At 40.9% G+C, this 19958-nt stretch overlaps 3 protein-coding genes across 3 annotated transcripts; 2 read left to right on the top strand and 1 right to left on the bottom strand.

Annotated features, from left to right (window-relative positions):
- Positions 1 to 1975: 1975 nt before the first annotated feature.
- LOC138608294 (splicing factor U2AF 65 kDa subunit-like) lies at positions 1976 to 11470 on the bottom strand. The gene is made up of 11 exons (XM_069680849.1): positions 11324 to 11470; positions 9942 to 10116; positions 9752 to 9855; positions 9107 to 9258; positions 8922 to 9038; positions 8573 to 8711; positions 8423 to 8502; positions 6331 to 6453; positions 6163 to 6249; positions 5344 to 5586; positions 1976 to 3519 (listed from the first exon to the last, which is right to left on the bottom strand). Exons 1-11 carry the CDS (start codon positions 11370 to 11372, stop codon positions 3388 to 3390), a joined length of 1401 nt encoding a protein of 466 aa, XP_069536950.1. The 5' UTR covers positions 11373 to 11470; the 3' UTR covers positions 1976 to 3387.
- Positions 11471 to 12350: 880 nt separating this feature from the next.
- Positions 12351 to 17628, top strand: dhrs7ca (dehydrogenase/reductase (SDR family) member 7Ca). Its single transcript, XM_069680826.1, has 8 exons — positions 12351 to 12477; positions 14035 to 14110; positions 14681 to 14858; positions 14951 to 15063; positions 15667 to 15877; positions 16151 to 16243; positions 16569 to 16721; positions 17064 to 17628. Exons 2-8 carry the CDS (start codon positions 14063 to 14065, stop codon positions 17267 to 17269), a joined length of 1002 nt encoding a protein of 333 aa, XP_069536927.1. The 5' UTR covers positions 12351 to 12477; positions 14035 to 14062; the 3' UTR covers positions 17270 to 17628.
- Positions 17629 to 18287: 659 nt separating this feature from the next.
- On the top strand, positions 18288 to 19811 carry LOC138608293 (protein NATD1-like). The gene is made up of 3 exons (XM_069680848.1): positions 18288 to 18459; positions 19116 to 19237; positions 19323 to 19811. Exons 1-3 carry the CDS (start codon positions 18306 to 18308, stop codon positions 19437 to 19439), a joined length of 393 nt encoding a protein of 130 aa, XP_069536949.1. The 5' UTR covers positions 18288 to 18305; the 3' UTR covers positions 19440 to 19811.
- The last annotated feature ends 147 nt before the right edge of the window (positions 19812 to 19958 follow it).

The following is a 19958-nucleotide window of genomic DNA, read 5'->3' as shown; positions in this document are numbered from 1 at the left end:
TCGGTAGTAACAAGTGTCAAAAACAGTAGAAACAAAATAAATCTTACCTAAAACAAATAATGTGAAAATAAGAGGATAAATAAATAAAAAAATAATAATACAAAACGCAAAAACCAAAAAGGTTCACGCTAAAACTCACGATATTGCACACAACCATTGTTTGGATAGTTTTTTTTGTTTTGCGAGGTAGAAATCACAGAAATGTACTGTTCTATTTCCTTCATGAAAACAAAGCACTGAGGTTTCTTGTTTGCATATTTACATTTGTGAATGTGGAATTTGGCAAGAAGTAAGATTAGATTAATAAGGAAAAAAGCATTAGCATCTTCTTCACTGTAATCATAGCAGCCAAACATGACATGTCCATAATAAAAAGCAAAATCTGAAAGAATGTTATCAACTATGAAATTATTCCTATTGATGCTGTCGTCATGGACGTGACATCTGACGTGACAACTTCCGGTTACAAAATAAAACCGTCAACAAGTCTTAGTTTCCCTTTAACAACGAATTTGATGAAACTAAATTAGATGAAAAGCGATAAATGGTCTTAAATTAGGTGTAATTTACTTTTGCAATTGAATTTCAGAAAATGTGAAATACTCTTCTTTTTATTATTGTTATTATAGAAAGTGATTCAAATTCGGATAAAGTTTAATGCTGATTTTATTGAAATTATAGAAACCCTAAAGAAAGAAAAAAGGATGTGTAAGGCTGACTATCAACCCGCACATACAGAAACTGATTATTTATTAATTCTTTCATGACATTTGACCTCCACAGCAGAAACATTTTTAATATTTATTTATTAATATTTACCGTTTCTAAATATGTGATTGTTCCCAGCATTGACTGTTCCTTTCATTACACATTGGGTTGTTGACGTGACATAGCACTTTCACTGTCACACAATATAAAAATGAATATAATTCGTATTTTGGTCCCTTAAAATGCTGTCAATGGTTTAACATTTTAGTGCTTAACATGAACCTGCTCTTTTATAAATCGCTGTGCTGTCAGATTTTTTACAGTTTTAGGCCAAATGTCAGAACTGTCCTATGGTGTGACTGAGGCCATCATGGTTCAATAATTTACACCTTTGGTAAATTAAAAATAAAAGCATGAAGATTTTGTTCAAACCCTCCCTCAGGCTACATGCCAAAGTGTCCTTGGGCAACACACTGAACCCCAAATTGCTCCTGGTGGCACAGCCAACAGGTATGAATGTGATAACGGATTGACAGTTGGGCACTTTACGTAGTGTTGTAGTGGTCACAAAGACTAGAAAGTTGCTGTAGAAGTATAGACCATTTAAACTACGTAATTTTGTAAAGTTATGCTAATCTCACTTGCTAATTGCTAATGGCAAATCTTTTCTGGTAGGACAATTAACAAACTGAATAAATCCAGTCAGGTGGGAGGAGAGGATAACCTCCTGTGAGGAACTTGTGTTGATTTTGGCGCCCCCTGTGGACAAAGCCTCTTATCTCTTTGCTGATTTTGTCCTGTACATGCTAAAGTGGTAGTTTTTAACCTTTTGTAACCCTGCTTTCTTTAACAGTCATATGTATCACTCACTTTACACGTTTGACCTGGAAATTGTAAACAAAGGCAGCGTGCAGGTAACTGCTTGTCTGACACCTACCTCCTCCCCCCCCCCCCCCCCCCGCCAGCTGTTTCAGGCATTAACAATCATTATATAGAAATAACCAATCTTGACTCTGATGGCCTGTTTGCTTATGTAGCTCACATAAAGTCATCAGAAATAATTTCAGTCCGTTTCATAACCAGAGAAAAAACTCCTCACAGGAGCTCTAAAGTAGTGTAGCTGATTGTCATTGTGACCACAGGAGGGCAGTAAACACTAACGATTGTAACACACACTTCCTCCTAAAAGCGTCAGTAAAATAAATATATGTTTCTATTATCACTTGCAACAGATAATTAAAAACATGATCCCACACAGGCAGACAGAGAGACGCAGGCTTTTATTAATAAAGCGATGGCAGTGGGTTCCACAGAAGGTATAAAATACAGAGTTTGTTATTATTCGATCCGTCCCACACGCTCGTACACACTGTTAGCTGTGTGAGCCAACAAACCGGGTCTTTATTCACGTTTTTTTTCAAGCAGAGAAACAGAATTTCATAATAAATTGATTATAGTTTAGACACAATAAAATCACATCAAGTATAAAGCTTTTAAATATTATTCATTATTTTATCTATAAACTTAAAGGTGCGTTTCTTAACATGTGCAAACCTGCTGTATTTTTTAAACCATAAACACAGATTGGATTTTTTTTTTCTGATATTGACGATAAATTATTGATAATGGCTGGTGACCGTTAATTAAGCCCCACCCCTTAGTTACTGTTTGTATAGCTAATTAGCAAGAAGCTAACGTAAACCTTGCTTCATGAATAGGTTTAAAAAGCCGTATCCAGCTAGCTTGTTTACTTCACAATAACAGTGAAGTAAAAGTGATCTTCAATATGCACTTAATGGCTACATACATGATATTGTGCTAAAAGGCTAAAGCTAACATGTCCCAGACTTAAAGTTAGCATCCATCATGGAAGACAGTGAAATAAAGAGACAGCATTACAAACACAAGTTATCTAAGCTAAACTGTAAACAAATTCATGAGCTGCTAATGAGCTAGTTAGCCATCATGTTTCACACAGTCAGACTGTAACGTGGAGGCTGAGCGGAGTGTATCCATCACACGCTCAGAGAGCTCGTGGAACAAAGCAGACCCACCGCTCCATCTCCGACGGTGAAAATCAGGGACCAGGTCAATAAAAAGAAACAGTTTAATTTGATTTTAAACTTCTGCTCCTCTGGTTTGTAGAATCAGCACTGTTGCTACAGCGCTACTTTCAGTTGCTAAGCTGCGATTTACTTGCTGTTTAGGGAGGAGGGGTTCAAAAGACGGTCAACAGTTAACATTAAGATCAAATGAAAGGATATTTTATATTAGCAGTCCTGGTTCCAGCATCGTATATGTTTCAGGAACATTATTATCCAACGTATAGAGAGGGAGAACATTTTTTGGAAAAATAAATGAATAAATAACTTTTTTACTCTCAGAGAAATCAGTGTTTGTGCTCAGGACAGAATCTTAACATCTGACTGTTTCCTCTCATACAGTGCATTCTTTAAAGACCGCTACTCAGGCAGCATTACTTCAGACCATTCATTCGACTACAAATTAAAACTACAGGATTTTCACTGTGTGAGTATGAGGCTGAAGCTTGTTAGATATTCAGAACCGAAACACACTGCAGTCGGTTTGTTTAGTAGAAGATTAAGTTCAAGTTTTTAGTCTCTAAAGACACGTTCACAGTGTGAAGCTGTAAACAGGAAGTAGAGACTCGTCTGTGCTTTAAAACTCGTGTCTGTGGTACATGTCTGGGTCGTAGTATTTGGTCACCACCACTCTGTTGGCAAACTTACGGCCGGTAAGAGCCTGCATGGCTTTCTGACAGTCTGCAGCTGAAACGTACTCCACAAAGATCTGGAAGGAAGAACAAGTCAGGTATGAAGAGGACGTCGATCTAACGTTTCTCTCTCACAGCTTCTTTAACTGTACGACGTCTTTACATAGAACAGCTCAGGAAGCGGCTGCTCTGTAACTCAAAGCTGAATAACGTTTCTCCTTACTTTCTTTAAAGCTTAAACGTCTTTTAGGAAATATTGTTCAAGACAAGAGAAAAGACTTAACGACATACACAAACTGGATTCCCAAATATTCGCAAACTTTCCTGACTGAGACAGAAAGCAGCTCTCAATCTCAGGCAGAGCTTCAGCTACTAACGTGACCATTAAAATACCAGATTATCAGAAAGGATTCAATCTGAACTTGATACTGCTCGTAAAGCCAACATTTGCTCTGAAAAGAGCTCCATCTATCACATCAGTTCAAATAAGAGAATAATGGAGCACTACAGGTTTGTAGAAGTATTTGACACGTGCATTTCCTGTTTTATCGCTTTGTTCAGGAACTATTTTCGGTGTAACAAAAAAAACAAACACTCTTTTGTTAAAGTTTAAAAGTTAAACTCAAAGCCCAATAAGAACCCAGAGAGTGATGGTTTTGGTGAAGCAGAGAACTGTCAGCCATTTGAATCGTTCTCTCTTCCAAACAAACACAAACCAGGGCCCGACATAAGCACTGGGCTGGTGGCCCGACGGTATGTTTTTAACCCCCGGGCCAGTACATTAACTATTTAACTGGCCCGGTGTGCCAGTAGATCTACAAGCCCACAATGTTAACAATATAGTAGCCCTCCCGAGATTCACAGTTCTGATGAACGGGACAAATTACTTTCCACGCAGAATCCCGCGGTAATCTCAGTCCGATGTCAGCATCACTGCAGGCACTTCGGCTACTGCTGTCAACAACACATTACACGCTACTCGCTGCTCTCGCGACAGATCAGCTGTCATTCTAGAACACGCTAATCTAATCTACGCTGATCGCAAGCTACCGCAGACGAGTATAAACACAGACGTGATAGTTTTCATACACATGCGAGGGAGATTTACTTCCCCCAACGCCGATGAGCCACTAAACACCCATAGCAGTGTTTCCCACACATAGGACAACAGGAACAGTCCGTCTGATATCACATAGTGAAGCTTTTGATGAGAGCACAGAGTAAACTGACCGCTGTGCATGCAGAGTCTGTGTGTCAGTCACCTGCCTGTAAACTGTGAACATGCACGCGACGCTCCGGCCATCACAGATGCGCCTGCGGGATGATCGAGGCAGACGGGCAGTTACGTGAGGTGGCAATAAGTGTGTGTATTCCCGTTATCAGCGGCACCTCGTCCTGGTGCACGTTAGCGCTGTGGCTACATAAACAGACCGTTCATGGAACGGACGTGCCGCGGACTGTTTACCTTTAACGGCTACAGGAAGAAGGAGACGGTAAGATTTTGTTTCAAAAAGTTACTCTCACGGGCTGATTAAACATACATTTGAACAGCGTCAGTAATGGTAGGTAACATACTCAATCAATCTATTACTACTTATTCATGCAGGTGTCAGAGTTGCTGCACCAGAGTGGTAAAAGAAGCCTTTTTATACCCATATGGTTATTTTGGTCTATTTTTATGAGTTTATAATAGTTCCACAATTGAACACATGTTCATTAATAAGAACCCTTACAGAGAAACAAAATTTGACGTTAAAATAATACCGAAATAACAAATTATTTCAGGGCGAGTGGTTTTAATGGCAGGGCCAGTGAATTTGTTAAGTTACTGGCCCGGAGTGCTAGTGGAAAATTGTGCTCATTGTCGACCCCTGCAAACTGAGTCATATAAAAATCTTCACCTTTCCACAGCCGGGGACCTCCACGCCGTCGACAGGTCGGGGGATCTCGACGGAGCGGACGCTGCCGTACTTGCAGCACTCCTCTCGGATGTCCTCCAGGATCTCCTCGTAGTCCTCATCGTCCACCAGCTCCTCAGGCATCACCATGTTGAGGAGGCACAGCACCTCCGTGGGCAAGCCGGAGTTCTGCAGCCTCTGAAGGCCCGGGACCTGCAGCGTCACCGGGGTCTCTATGATGGATGTCTGCAGAGTCACACACATCAGTTTTTTACAATAACTGCAGACAAACAGGAGCAGGACCAGTATAGTAACCCTAACCCTGTATTTGGTCGTCTGTATTTATTTGGTTGTCTTTATTTAGTGTCGTCTGCATTTGGTCGTGTCGTCTGTATTTGGTCGTGTCGTCTGCATTTGGTCGTGTCGTCTGTATTTGGTCATGCCGTCTGCATTTGGTTGTGTCATCTGTATTTGGTCGTGTCGTCTGTATTTGGTTGTGTCGTCTGCATTTGGTCGTGTTGTCTGTATTTGGTCATGCCGTCTGCATTTGGTTGTGTCGTCTGCATTTGGTTGCGTCGTCTGTATTTGGTCGTGCCGTCTGCATTTGGTCGTGTCGTCTGCATTTGGTCGTGTCGTCTGCATTTGGTTGCGTCGTCTGCATTTGGTCGTGCCGTCTGCATTTGGTCGTGTCGTCTGCATTTGGCCGTGTCGTCTGCATTTGGTCGTGTCAACTGTATTAAGAACATTTTTGCGTGTTTTCCTGAATCCCGGATGTGATTATCTTATTATTATTAAAATTATTATAAAAGTCGTGGTTCTCACAGGATTGGCATTTTTAGCTCCCACACTGGCTCTTTGGACGATCAGCTTCTTATCTCCCAGTTGCATCCCGTTGAGCCCGGCTACAGCCTGACAGAGGAAACACACAGACCCACAGTGACAAACATCACAGCTGATAATCTCAACACACAGATAAACTATGATTTTTACCTGATCTGTGGCGCAGACGTCTACGTATTCACAGAAGGCGTAACCTTTGGACAGTGACGTGGCACTGTCCTTCACCAGATTAAATGCTTTAAGAGGCCCGAAGGACGTCAGAAGCTCCTTCACCTGCAGGGACGAGTCCGACAGAAACACCTGAGACTGATACTGAGAGAGAACTAAAGAGTGAATATTAAATATCACATCATGTCTATTTATTAACATGAAATGTGTTCAATTAACAGGATTTGCTTTGAGTTCTATACTTATTCAGAAAAGAAGAAAGGAAGACACAGCAGAGGTCAAAGTGTACTTTTAGGTTAAATTGATGATGACTGATGAAGTGGAGCTGAGCTACATCTGAGGATTACTCTTTACACACAGCAGAGTCAGGTATGCTGACAGAGAACAAATAATACTCGGTACTAGGAGGTAAATAAATCATCATGGGGTAACTTAAACATACTTTCTTTTCAGTTGGAAATGTTTCGTACCTTTACATTAAAGCTGAATACACCCCCACAAAACCAACAAAACCACCAACAACAGCATCTTTAGGTGTCTATGACCAGGATTAACCCAAACCCCCGGGGACCCTGAGCGCGCTCCAAAGCATGATGGGAAAAGAAAGCAGCCAGAGGAGCCTCCGGCAGGCGTCCGTGTGAGGACCACAGTGTCTTACTTGCCTTGTTTACATGTTGGCAGCAGAAGATGAGAACTACTGAACAAATTATGAGCGCTGACTTAACGATCTTACGGCCCCTAGCTGGGGACAAAGTGGGGGAACAAAAATGAAAGAGCTGTGAGTATCAACGCAGCACCAGAGACTTTATTCAGAATAAAGACTCAGTGAGAATCATAATAAATATATATGATCATATACATCAGGCTACAGCTGCTCTGTGAGCTTAATGTGACACAATGACAGTTTAATGAAATTCACTGTATAACAGATTCACAGACCTGCCCTATGACAGCAAACATGGAGCTCTACAGACTGACTGACTGACCGACTGATTGATTAATTAATTGGTCCTTTTAAGTCTTACACTCAGTATTGAGGCCTGTTCATGAGCAGATATTCACTCTGACAGAAAAATCCACTCATACGTTTAATTACAATTAATTTAAATAAAGTTCAATGTACTTCTGGAGTTTTGTGACTTTTTTCGGTTTACTTTTCCTCAACCTGCCTGATCTTACGGGCATCCCATAATGCCTTCCTGCAGCAACCAGGAAACGAAACGACCTAAACGTATGCTGCCGGGACAAGTCCTAAACTTGCACACACGTTCAGGTTCTCTCTTCTCACAGTCAGTTTTTGAAAACGATTTGTTCTGACACCTGAAATCAAGTGACTGATTGCTTGGTCCCTAAGATGTGAAAAAATAAGTATTCAAATACAAAATAAAGGTATCAGATTATCTGTTTGAACAAAACTTAAAAACATCAGAGAAAATCGATTTTTTCTTCTAAAGCCTAAAAGTCACAACAAACCAGAAATACAGGTCAGGGGTCGGCTTTAAATGAGTCAGTTAGTCAGAAACACACTGAACTCTTCTTACCTTCATTTAATCACAACATGAGACACGTACGAGCTCTTTACTCAGTCACACTGCTCTAATATTCATGATCAATGACATCACATGATCAATGACATCACATGGTCAATGTTAATTTCTCTTAGCAAAGTATAACAAAATTAATTCATTATTCATACAATAAATAAATGAATAAATATAATATAAATAGAAGTTATAGATTTAAACATAAATATAATAAATACATAATTTAATCGGCAGTGAGGTTGTCCGTTGTGGATCAATAAAAAAATATCTGTAAGAAATAAAATATATGAACATATTTATCTATATTGTGTATCTATCATTATCATGTTTTATTTTGTAGTTTGGGGTCACTTCCTGTTTCTGGTTCTAATAAACTGAATCTTCTTTTTTTCTCAAACACCTCACAGATTTTATTTTTCATATTAAAGAAATCAAACATTCTGTGCACGTTTAAAGTGTGACAAACACCTGAGCAGGTGAGTCAAAAGAGGAAACATGAGAGCACCTGTGACTGAGTTTCAGGTGAGTACCTGGTCGTCATTCAGGTAGTTGGGCAGGCCTCCTATGAACAGTTTGTGAGGAGAATCAGGGACAACGGTGGAGACGACTCCTACAGAGAATAACACGTTATATATTTTATACACCAGACCGTGTCATCGTTACAGGTGTCACACACTCACCTGGGACGTGGAAGGCTGGCTGCTCTGAGATACCAGGTAGAGGTCGATAGTCGTGCGGTCGTCTGATCTTCAGAGACTGACCCTGAAAAATGATTCCATCGAAGGCCATGGCCTGCGTCGTCTCGTCTACAGACCGAAACTACACAGACAATATTTGTTATAACGGTTAGCTTAAACAGAGCCAGGCTAGCGGTTTCCCTCTGTTTCCTGTTTGTATGCTAAGCTAAGCTAACTGGCTGCAGCGTCATATAAAACAGACAGACGAGCAAGATATCAGTGTTCTCCTCTTCTTTAAATAAAGTCTTTATCCAGAAATCAGTAGGAATGTTTTGAACGTTGGAGCTCAAACCTCGAGGAAAGCGAAGTTCTTGTCCTGGTTGATCTGCACGGCGAGCACGGGGTTACTCGGAGCCTGGGACAGTCCGGCCAGTCTCATCTGAGCGTTAAAGAACTCGGCCATGGACTCCTGAGGAGAGACAGAGGATGAAACTCTGCAGCACCTACACATCAGCGTGAACAGGAAGTCAACCATACCTCAGTCACTCCAAACGGGATGTTTCCCACGTACAGGCGGCGTGCCTGTCGAGTCATCTGACTGCCAACGATGGGCACCTGTGTGGGAGCAGCAGATACGCCGGTGGTGGTAGACGTGGCCAACAGAGCGATGGTGGGGATCTGACCGGCCGCTGAGGAGAGACACATGAGGAAGTAAACCTTCACCTTTTGCAGGTCCTGGTGACCTGGTGTGGTGAGAACAATTTAGAGCTAAATGCTCTGAAGACAGTGGAGATGGTTGTGGATTTTAGGAAGAAAGCAGTTACACCCGCCCCCATCACCCATCTGAGGCGTGCCGGTTAGATCAACCCCTCTCCCCCCGGTCCAGTCTCTTTGAGACCCTCCCCTCTGGCAAGAGGCTGATCTCCATCAGGACCAAAACCTCCCGACACAAGAACAGTTTCTCCCCCTCTGCTGCCAGCCTCGTCAACATATTGCTTTTCATATTTTTATTCTTATTGCCTATTTTTTATCTTATTTTATTTAAGTCTGATTCTGATTCTGGAAGCAGAACTTCCAGTGCTAATAACAGATGCTAAGTAAATAAATGAATGAATGCAGCCTCCTGAGAGCAGCTGTTGATCTGTAAAGATGTCTGACTGAGCACAGAGAGCACGCTGGTACCTTGCATAGCTTTATATTGCATCGGTGTGATGTGTTCAAAGCCTGGAGGAGGAACGTCCCAGTATTTGCACGTCCTTTTCTTCCTCGTTCTCCTCGGCGAGTGGCTGAATGCAGACAGATGACAAAATAAAAGTCCTGTACATGCAGTGTATTTTCACATTAAGAGCCTGCCCCGGAGATGACCTCTGACCTGTGCTTCTTGTGGTCCCTGGAGGAGCTCCGGCGGTCGCGGCTCTTTCGCTCTCGGCTGCGGCTCCCTTTCTCGCGGCTGCGGCTGCCTCTGTCTTTGCTCCAGCTGCGATGTTTGTCTCCTCGACCTGCAGAACCACTGCGACTCCTCTTCTTGTGTCGCTCTCTCTCTCGCTCTGTGCGAACAGCAGCAAGAAATTATTACACAAGCTGCACAACAATGGGGCTATAATCAATTAACAAAAACATTCATACAAATCTGAGCGTGATCCAAGCTGAAAAGTACCCCCACTATAATTTCTGAGAAATGATGTTAATGTTAATAAATAATCGCCATAATTAAGATAAATAAGATAATTAATTTCTGTATGAAACATGGGCTCCGATTCCTCTGCGCTGAACAGTCACTGCTTCATATTTCTCTCCGCAGAGGGATCATGTCGGATGGAGAAATAACTAAAGACCTTTAATCAATAAGAGTTAACATTAATGTCTCTGATCCACCTGGTGGCTTTACATTGAGTATTTTTTTTACTTAAGTAAGTGAGAAAATTCTGAAAAAATTCAGGTAACATATTTTTTAACTTAATCACAGTCCAATATCTCCTCCAACAATCTTTATTAAGTTTTTTTTAAGTAAAACAAAGAAAAATCACATCACACTGAAGAAGTTGGAACAAAGATGACTTTAACCAAATGAGATTAATCTATTACTTTTTTATTAGGTGCATATTGTTTTTCAGACAATAAATTCATCCTTCAGCTCTACATGACTTATTTATCCGTGTTTTCTGTGTTTATTGCTAAATAAATAAAAGTAGATTCAAAGTTATGATGGGGATGATGTTGATGGACATTACTATCATTCATTAAATACATAAATTAGATAGAACAGAGAAATAGTGCAGATACTTGTGTTAAGATTTTTTATCAGCTTTATTAAAATTGCAATACAACTATTAAGAATTGATGCCGAATTGAAAAGAACATCTTTATATTTCAGAAAACGTCACATTAACTAATTTCTACTTGCGTGTTTTTCATCAGGAGAGGACAACTATATAAAAGATGACATTTTTAAACAGAATTTCGTTTCCTGCTGTCTCAGTGGAGACTGACAGGTGAGTTCACGGTGAGGTCTCACCGGTAACCAGAGCGCGTTCAGTTTTACACGAAGAATAGTCAGCAGCTGTTTGAACGGCAGCATCAAGATACATATTACATATGTTAATATGTCACATACAGGACAACAAGCTGAGTCATTCTGTGAAAACCAAAGTTACTGTCACGTCGGGTTATTCATTCATAAAATACTGTATGAGCTAACATTACGCACTATGCTAGCTTGAAGATCAAAGTGGGACACAGACCGTTGGTACTCACCCTGACGGTTCTCGCTCAGCTGCTTCTCAAACTCCTCGAAATCCGACATCTCATCTGTTTTCTGTGTAAAAATAAAGCCGCTCTGCCTCCTCTGAGGGATCGATAGACCGATCAGCCCGCTGTGTCAGTGCAGCAAAAATCTCCGAAATCTGCCCGCTGTCAGCACGGACACATTTAACACACAGAACGTCCGGTTAAACCCTTCAAATTAAACTACTGCTCACACAACGAAAACGTTACACAACAATTTAAAAACAACAGTGAACATAAACAACATATAATGATGTATTATATAAGCTAGGAGAATTCAATTCTACAAAATACAAAGAAAGATTAAAATATGACCAGCCAGACAGCTTGACCAGAATCAATATGAGATTTATCACCAGTGATTTTTACATTAAAGGAGTTTAGATGATGCTTACAATAAAGGCAGAGAGAAATATCAAAGTAACATTTAATAGATGAAGTGTTTGACATAGGACTGATGTGTAAGGTTGGCTTTGTTTTTCTGCACAGATTCTGTTAAAGTGTGACTCTGATTGAGTTGTTCTTATTATTAAATCTTAAGGTATATTTATGATTGGATTCTTCTCTGCAGCATACAGTTTTACAATAATATGCTCCCCCTCCCATCCCCCTCCTCCTCAGCCTGTCACTCTGAACATGTGAACAACATACAGTACATGGGGAATAACTGACTCAGCTCTGCTACTATTAACAGAGCTCAAATCCCAGAGGGGGGGGGGGGGGGGGGGGGGGGGTCTCTGCGAATGAGCTGCAGACCCTCAGAGGAACAGACACAGTCCAGATCAGCTGCAGGGACCGAGACACAGTAAGTGCTGCTTTATATTTCCTGTGACATGGGGCTCAGTTAAACGATCAGCTGAGTGAGGAGACAGAAACTCTGTGTTTTTATCTTTGACTCAAACAGCTGCTGCAGAGTGTCAGCTCTCCTGTTCAGTCTTTATTATGTTAACGAATGTCTTGACGGTGTGTTTCTCTGTGACTCTTTGTGACAGATTCAGGAGCTATTTCTGTCCCACTTTATATTTAGACAAACAGCCGGCGTGGTGTACCTAAATCTTCAGAGCTCCTTTCAGACAGAGCTACAGTGTGACAGCCTTTATGACCTGATGGTTCATTCATGTACGGTAATGTACAGTGTAACAGTGTATTAAGACTTATTATTAAAGATAAACTCATGATTATAGAACAACATACTGGGGGCCTACTCTACATTTTAAATGTCTTTATGTTTTTGTGTCTTTTGTTGTTGTTGTGCGACTCTTGTGAGTCACTTTGTGGTTGTTGTGTGTCTTTGTGGTTGTTGTGAGTCTTTGTGGTTGTTGTGAGTCTCTTGTGAGTCACTTTGTGGTTGTTGTGTGTCTCTTGTGAGTCACTTTGTGGTTGTTGTGTGTCTCTTGTGATCCAGTTTGTGGTTGTTGTGCGTCTTTGTGTCTCTTGTGAGTCAGTTTGTGGTTGTTGTGCGTCTTTGTGGTTGTTGTGTGTCTCTTGTGAGTCAGTTTGTGGTTGTTGTGTGTCTCTTGTGAGTCAGTTTGTGGTTGTTGTGCGTCTCTTGTGAGTCACTTTGTGGTTGTTGTGTGTCTTTTGTGGTTGTTGTGCGACTCTTGTGAGTCAGTTTGTGGTTGTTGTGTGTCTCTTGTGATCCAGTTTGTGGTTGTTGTGCGTCTTTGTGGTTGTTGTGTGTCTCTTGTGAGTCACTTTGTGGTTGTTGTGTGTCTCTTGTGAGTCAGTTTGTGGTTGTTGTGCGTCTTTGTGGTTGTTGTGTGTCTCTTGTGAGTCACTTTGTGGTTGTTGTGCGTCTCTTGTGAGTCACTTTGTGGTTGTTGTGTGTCTCTTGTGAGTCACTTTGTGGTTGTTGTGCGTCTCTTGTGAGTCACTTTGTGGTTGTTGTGAGTCTCTTGTGAGTCAGTTTGTGGTTGTTGTGCGTCTCTTGTGAGTCACTTTGTGGTTGTTGTGAGTCTCTTGTGAGTCACTTTGTGGTTGTTGTGAGTCTCTTGTGAGTCACTTTGTGGTTGTTGTGTGTCTTTGTGGTTGTTGTGTGTCTCTTGTGAGTCACTTTGTGGTTGTTGTGCGTCTCTTGTGAGTCACTTTGTGGTTGTTGTGAGTCTCTTGTGAGTCAGTTTGTGGTTGTTGTGCGTCTCTTGTGAGTCACTTTGTGGTTGTTGTGAGTCTCTTGTGAGTCACTTTGTGGTTGTTGTGAGTCTTTGTGGTTGTTGTGCGTCTCTTGTGAGTCACTTTGTGGTTGTTGTGAGTCTCTTGTGAGTCAGTTTGTGGTTGTTGTGCGTCTCTTGTGAGTCACTTTGTGGTTGTTGTGAGTCTCTTGTGAGTCAGTTTGTGGTTGTTGTGCGTCTCTTGTGAGTCCAAAAACAGATGGTATAAGGGACTTGTATGCTGTGGCCCCGGGGCCCCTGACCTCTGTGTATCAGTTTGAGATGGTTTCCAGACAGGTTTCTGAACATGTATTTCTTTCACTGTTTTAATGATAAGATTATCAGGTCAAAACAAACAAAGTGTTTAATTTAATATGAGAACGTGACTTTAAATCATGATGTAGTTTGTATATAAGACATTATATTCAGAAATGCATCTGGAGAGTATTAATAATGCAAATTTAGTTTTTATACTTTAACTTGAACTACTGATGTAAGACGGTGGTTAAAATGTCATCTCTGTCTTTGTTTCAGTGCTGTAAAAAGAAAAAGTTAGATTTAAATGCTTGTAGAGATGGATTCCAATGTTACACAGCCGGAGAGCTTCTGGGTACGAAACGCTTCTTTGTTCTTTAGACATCTCATCCCATCTCATCTGCATCCTCAGAGAAACAATGATCTGTCTTAAAGTATGTTTACCGTTTCAACATGCTTTAACCAGGGAAACGCTGACTAACCCTGACCTCCATGACAACATCTACAACAATAACTACCTGTACCTGCCTCTGTTGGAGGAATACTTTGATGTTTTGGGAATTACTTCTTACTTTATTTGCAATATTAAGATAAGAGGATTAATAACATTCTCACGTCTGTTCAGTAAATATGAAGCAACAGTCAGAAGCCAGTTGGCGTAGCTTAGCACAAACTTAACCATTAACTTCCACTGGGAGTAACTTCTGCTCAGAAAAAGAACCACCCCCTGTTTAACACACAGGCTTTGATGAACTTTAGGGAGGCTGATGCTGGATTTTTGTTTTACACCAGAGCCAAGGTATCTGTTTCCTCCCACTTAAAGCTGGTTAATTCAATATTTCCCAGAATGCCAAACTGTTCCTTTAATATTTGGTGAAAGTACAAATAGTTCTGTGTGTTAATGTAAAAATTAAACGTTTTCCAGGACATCCTGCAGGAGATGGACCCAGTGTGGACCACCACGGTTCTGCTGGTGCCGTTTGTAGTTGTGCTGACAGCTGGATTTTTCTACCTGTATGGTGTGGTTATCAGCCTGCTGTCCAAAACATCTGTACGCAACAAGGTGGTGGTTATCTCTGACTCTTTATCTGGGCTTGGAAAAGGTAATATGAACAATATTAAAGAGATAAGAAAGTCCTCTCCATTGTGCAAAGTATGAAGGACACTAATATAAAATGTGTGTGTTGTTGTGCAGAGTGTGCTGGTGTGTTTCACAGAGGGGGGGCCAGGCTCATCCTCTGTGGGAAAAGTTGGGAGAAACTGGAAGAGCTGGCAGATGATTTGGCAAATGCCTCCGACCCGACTGTCGTAAGTTTGAAACAGACCTGACTTCATGGAGGATAGATTCAAAATATTTACAGTATATGTCAATTTTAGAGCAACCGAGGACAACAACAAACAAAACAACGACAACAAAACAGAGGGGCTCTCATATGTTTGGGTCTATATGACAAACAGTGTGTAAATGTCTTTAGTAGATGTGTTCATCTACAGGCTGTAATGGCTGCAACATAATCCTTGATGGGTCAAAGGTCGTCCACTAAAAGTTCTTGTTGTTTCCACTGACAGGCTCAGATTGTTCTTCTAAGTGTGTGACAACATGACAGAAAGGATCCCTACAGAGATAGACCTTTTTGTTACAGAGGAAGATGATTGTTTTAACCACAAGCAGTTTGGACCTCTTAATGCTATTTTAAAGAATTGATGTTTAAAGGTTAGAGGGGAATCTCTCTTTGATGAAACGGCTTATAACTCATCTAAAACATTACAGACGGCCCAAATTGAGACAGACTTCTTTGTGCCTGCTCCGATCAAAAAGGCTGTAAACAACTGGTTAAAGTTACAAGTACCAACAGCTGACAGATAGATGTAAAGAAGATTAAAAGGGATGTACTGAACTCTCCTCCTCAGACGTTCCCTCCTAAACTGGTGCTGCTGGACTTTGGAGACATGGACAGTCTGCAAGAGGCCATCGAGGAGGTCCTGGAGTGTTACGGCTGCCTGGACGTCCTCATCCTCAACAGCAGCATGAAGGTTAAAGCTCCCGCTCAGACGGTGTCACTGGAGATGGACAAGCTGCTCATGGACAACAACTACTTCGGACCAGCCACGCTGGCCAAAGGTTACCATGGAAATAGAACCACGTATAGATTAAGATTACAGAAAAATGTCTAGAGTCAGATTGTAACAGTGTGATGGTGGATTCACTCCCTCTGTCCCCGCAGTGAGTTTAATATCCTGTTTCAGGTGTGTTGAAGACTTTTCACCTCTCATCCAAAAGGCCTCTTCAGTTCTAAACTGACTGGTGTTTCAGGTGTTTTGAACATGTGTGTTTCAGGTGTGTTTTAGCTGAACTGAACCCTTAATTTTCAGGTGTGTTAAATGTGTGTTTCAGGTGTGCTGCCGTCCATGATCTCCAGGAGAACAGGTCACCTGCTGCTGGTTAACAGCATCCAGGGGAAACTGGCTGTTCCTTTTCGCACCACCTGTGAGTTAAGATTCTTTGATATCAGTTACTGTCTCTTTAAATATTTACTGCTCACTGTCTCTTTAAATACTGAACACTGTCTCTTTAAATTGTTACTGAACACTGTCTCTTTAAATTGTTACTGAACACTGTTTCTTTAAATAGTTACTAAACACTGTCTCAAGATCCTGATCTCGTAATAACGAGGTCCTGATCTCATGTCCCTGTCGATATTATCGTCGTTATTACTATCGTTATAGTTGTGCAAAGTGTTATTTATGTGCTGATCCTCTGAGCTTCTATCTTGAGCCACCATGAGGTCGTTCATACTTCGTGTACTTTCCAGACGCAGCCTCTAAACATGCCGTTCAGGCGTTTTTTGACTGCCTGCGGGCTGAAGTGGAGGAGTACGGCATCTCTGTCAGCACCATCAACCACACCTTCATCAGCAGCTCAGCCTCTGGAAACACCGAACACACCTCCAAGTCCATCTGGTCATGTGAGTTTAATCAGAGGAAACAAGTATGAAGTATCAAGAAGATCTTCAAACCTTCACTTTACTTCAGTAAATGTACGTTAAATTCCACCTCTGGTACACAAAACAATATATAAAATAAAGATTTGATGAAGTTTCAGTTTAGTTAGAGCAAATTTAAGATAATAAATCCTCTTTAAATTACCTTTAGTTGTCCCTATATCCCCCCCACTGCAGTGCTGTACGCTACAAAAAATAAAAGAGGTAAACTTTGGTGATGTTTGAGTGTAGGCAGACTATATTTTTATGTAATAAATTCTGTGTCATGTAAAAAGTTGTCTTTCTATCCTCTCTCTCTCTCTGCAGTGCTGTACACTAAGAAACCTCTGGGCGTCTCTCCAGACGAGGCAGCGACAGAGATCGTGAAGACTTTGAGCAACAAGAGGAAGGAGGTGCTGATCGCTCCCTCCCTCCCAAAGGTGGCGCTCTACACCAGGTCCTTCTTCCCAAATGTCTTCTTTGCTGTGATGGCTGCAGGAGTGAACCATGCCGCTGCCTCTGAGAACATGTAGAGCTGTGATGTAAACTGTGATGACATGAGGATGTGACAGGGTGAAGGTGACTGCAGCTCTGAGATCACAGGATCATAAAAGTGACATTAATAATCTGTAGTTTTGCCTTTTTTTGACATAAACTCTTTTGCGCTCAATTATTTTAAAAAAGATGATTCAAATGTGTACAGAGCGTTTGACCTGCAGGTTTTCACTTAAAGAAACTTCATGTGTATCGTGACATGTTGTGTTTATATAGTTTATTTTAATCAGACAGAATTTTCTACATATTTTACAGGTTAACAAACATCAGAGTACATGAACGTATATTGTTCTTTTCTTTGTGGACTTTTAGAATACAAATAAAAATATACGTGCAAGTTTCTTTTGTGTTAAAATCTATTTTCTTACCTATAATTTAATTTTTGTTCAGTTTCTCTGTGTTCTTACCAGTTTATCAGAAACTCACATGCCAAAAGAAGATGCATCGAGTTTTTGCTTGTAGACAGAATGTATGTTTGTTCATGTCACTGATGTTCACAGTTAATAGTTTATACAGATCTTTTATCACATTTCCAAAGGAGTTATTTATTTTAATTTTATTTGTTTATTTGACAGGGACAATGCACAGCTTCTTAGCTGTACCAGAGTTAGCTATAAGCTCATTTGCATCTGTAGTCCCTGGGCAGGAAACAAAGAACAGTTACAAGTAAAAATAATTAAAAAAACACAGACAAACACAGACAGTACATGTTCACTATACAACAACATTTTACAAGGTTATACAGAAACAAAGTAACTGTAAAGCTACGACAGACCAACATTAGACTTCAATACTCTGTCTGGTGATCTACACAACAAAATTACTTTTCTATCATCAAATCATTGCTGATTAATTAATGCAGTAAAAGTCATTTTAATCTTAAAGCAGTTTGTTATGAACTTCAGAGGTTAAAGGTAATGAGAATTGAATTATTGTCCTGTGTGGATGTGGCGCCCTCTAGCGGACAGTCTGTACAAACACAACAACTTAGTGTTTAGTGACTTTTCGTGTAAAATGACGTCGAAAATATTATCCAGACTCAGTCCTTTAACTCTTCGACTTAGGTCCTGGCCATCCGCCCTCAGTGCGCTCAGCTCCCGCCGGACTTTAACGGTGGACCACGACCGACACAACCAGTGCTTCACCGTCGCCCCGGGCAGCGGGACTGGTAAGTAGAGAGAGCCGAGTCTGACGCTACGGGGCCGGCGTACATCTTGTAAAAGAGCCCGGGGTCCGGTCGCGGCCTACCGGAACACACGAATCTGTGCCGCGGATCAAATAAATGTTAGAATGTAATTGACCGCTGTTTCATTGATTATTCTCAAATTTTGACAGCGTCGATATTTCTCGTAAAGAGAGAATGCTCAGCAAAACCGTATGTGATAATCTGTGGTTCCCCCAAGAGCAAACTTTGCAATGACGATACGAATAAGTTGTTCTTTACATACGATTTGTTTCTAACAGCCTAGAAGTTCGGCATACCTACTTTCAGTAAAATAGCACATTATGGCATTCTTTGGTTTGCTGGTTACAGCAGCACAGTGCCATCAGGCGTGGGCAATTTAAATAAGGGTCTTTTTAAAAGGGGTTCGTTATTGTTCCTACTGTTTTATAACAAAGGTTCAAAAGGCCTTTTTGGCCCCACACAGCATTTCATTTTCAACCAGTGTCCCTCAAATTAAACAAAAGAGGTGGTTAGTCATCCCTAATTTTGAAACATGAGTTAATTAAATAACTACCTGAAGAAGTGAAGTGAATATTTAATGTAAGCATGTTTAATTAGCTTATTTTAAACTTGTTATTAAGGCCCCTGTGTTCCCTTAGGGGCCCGGGAGGACTGCGCCGTGCTGCTCTACAGGTTCACCGGGGAACAGGAAGTGGATCTGATGTCAACATACGTACCGGAGACATTCAGGGGCCGAGGGGTCGCTGCTCTGCTGTCACAGGTGGGTTTTGAGGCATAAGACAGGTGGAACAGTTTAAACCTCTATATTGGTATTTTTATTATTATAATGTAATGTTCTTTTACAGGCTGCCATGGACTTTGTGGTTGAAGAGAACTTGAAAGCTCACATCTCCTGTTGGTACATAAAGAAGTTTATCGAGGAGCATCCAGTGCAGCGTTACAAGGAGCGAGTGCTCACCTGACTGTGACCGTGTGATGGTTTAAACTGGACTCTACCTCAAACCTCCTCCTCGTGGACCCGATGGGAGCTGAAGGACGTGGAGCTGTTTGATCTGCAGCATCGTGATTATGAAAATATGACAGAAACACCTGATTAAATGTGTCAAAGTCAAACACAGTATGACTGACATGATTGATTATTGTAATAATTGACTGTCAGGAAAACAAAAGTAAAGTTACTCACCTTTTGTCAACCTGAAACTAGTAAATAATGAATAATTGTTATTTTTATTTAAGTTGTTCTTTAATCAGTTTTATTTAATTACAGAGAAATTGTATTAATTATTAATTAAGATATTATTAAAGTATTATGTTTGGATGTTTATCATGTCTGCACACACAACAATAAATGTATCGTCTTCTTATTATTGCTGTTATTATTATTTTTTTTATTGTTATTATCATTGTTATCACTGAGTTGGAGCTCAGCTCAGTGTCTGTTTAGCTGTGTTGCTACATGAGCTGCAGACAGCTGAGCGGAG

Source organism: Semicossyphus pulcher, unplaced genomic scaffold, assembly GCF_022749685.1.
Source record: "Semicossyphus pulcher isolate SPU_LCO1_2020_fin unplaced genomic scaffold, fSemPul1.0.p SCAF_48, whole genome shotgun sequence".
Taxonomy (NCBI): Eukaryota; Metazoa; Chordata; class Actinopteri; order Labriformes; family Labridae; genus Semicossyphus; species Semicossyphus pulcher.
Note: the sequence above shows the minus strand (reverse complement) of the source record. Positions and strands in the feature narration are given on the sequence as shown.

Bases quoted from the DNA above. Each gene is read 5' to 3' on its own strand.
- LOC138608294 (XM_069680849.1), bottom strand. From the start codon at position 11,372: ATGTCGGATTTCGAGGAGTTTGAGAAGCAGCTGAGCGAGAACCGTCAG. The intron at 8,503-8,572 runs GTGAGTGTGTGA...TATTCTCTGTAG, and splicing joins GCCAGCCTTCCACGTCCCAG to GAGTCGTCTCCACCGTTGTC. The intron at 6,250-6,330 runs GTAAAAATCATA...TTCCTCTGTCAG, and splicing joins ACGTCTGCGCCACAGATCAG to GCTGTAGCCGGGCTCAACGG.
- dhrs7ca (XM_069680826.1), top strand. From the start codon at position 14,063: ATGCTTGTAGAGATGGATTCCAATGTTACACAGCCGGAGAGCTTCTGG. The intron at 14,111-14,680 runs GTACGAAACGCT...AACGTTTTCCAG, and splicing joins CACAGCCGGAGAGCTTCTGG to GACATCCTGCAGGAGATGGA. The intron at 15,064-15,666 runs GTAAGTTTGAAA...TCTCCTCCTCAG, and splicing joins ATGCCTCCGACCCGACTGTC to ACGTTCCCTCCTAAACTGGT.
- LOC138608293 (XM_069680848.1), top strand. From the start codon at position 18,306: ATGACGTCGAAAATATTATCCAGACTCAGTCCTTTAACTCTTCGACTT. The intron at 18,460-19,115 runs GTAAGTAGAGAG...GTGTTCCCTTAG, and splicing joins CGCCCCGGGCAGCGGGACTG to GGGCCCGGGAGGACTGCGCC. The intron at 19,238-19,322 runs GTGGGTTTTGAG...GTTCTTTTACAG, and splicing joins TCGCTGCTCTGCTGTCACAG to GCTGCCATGGACTTTGTGGT.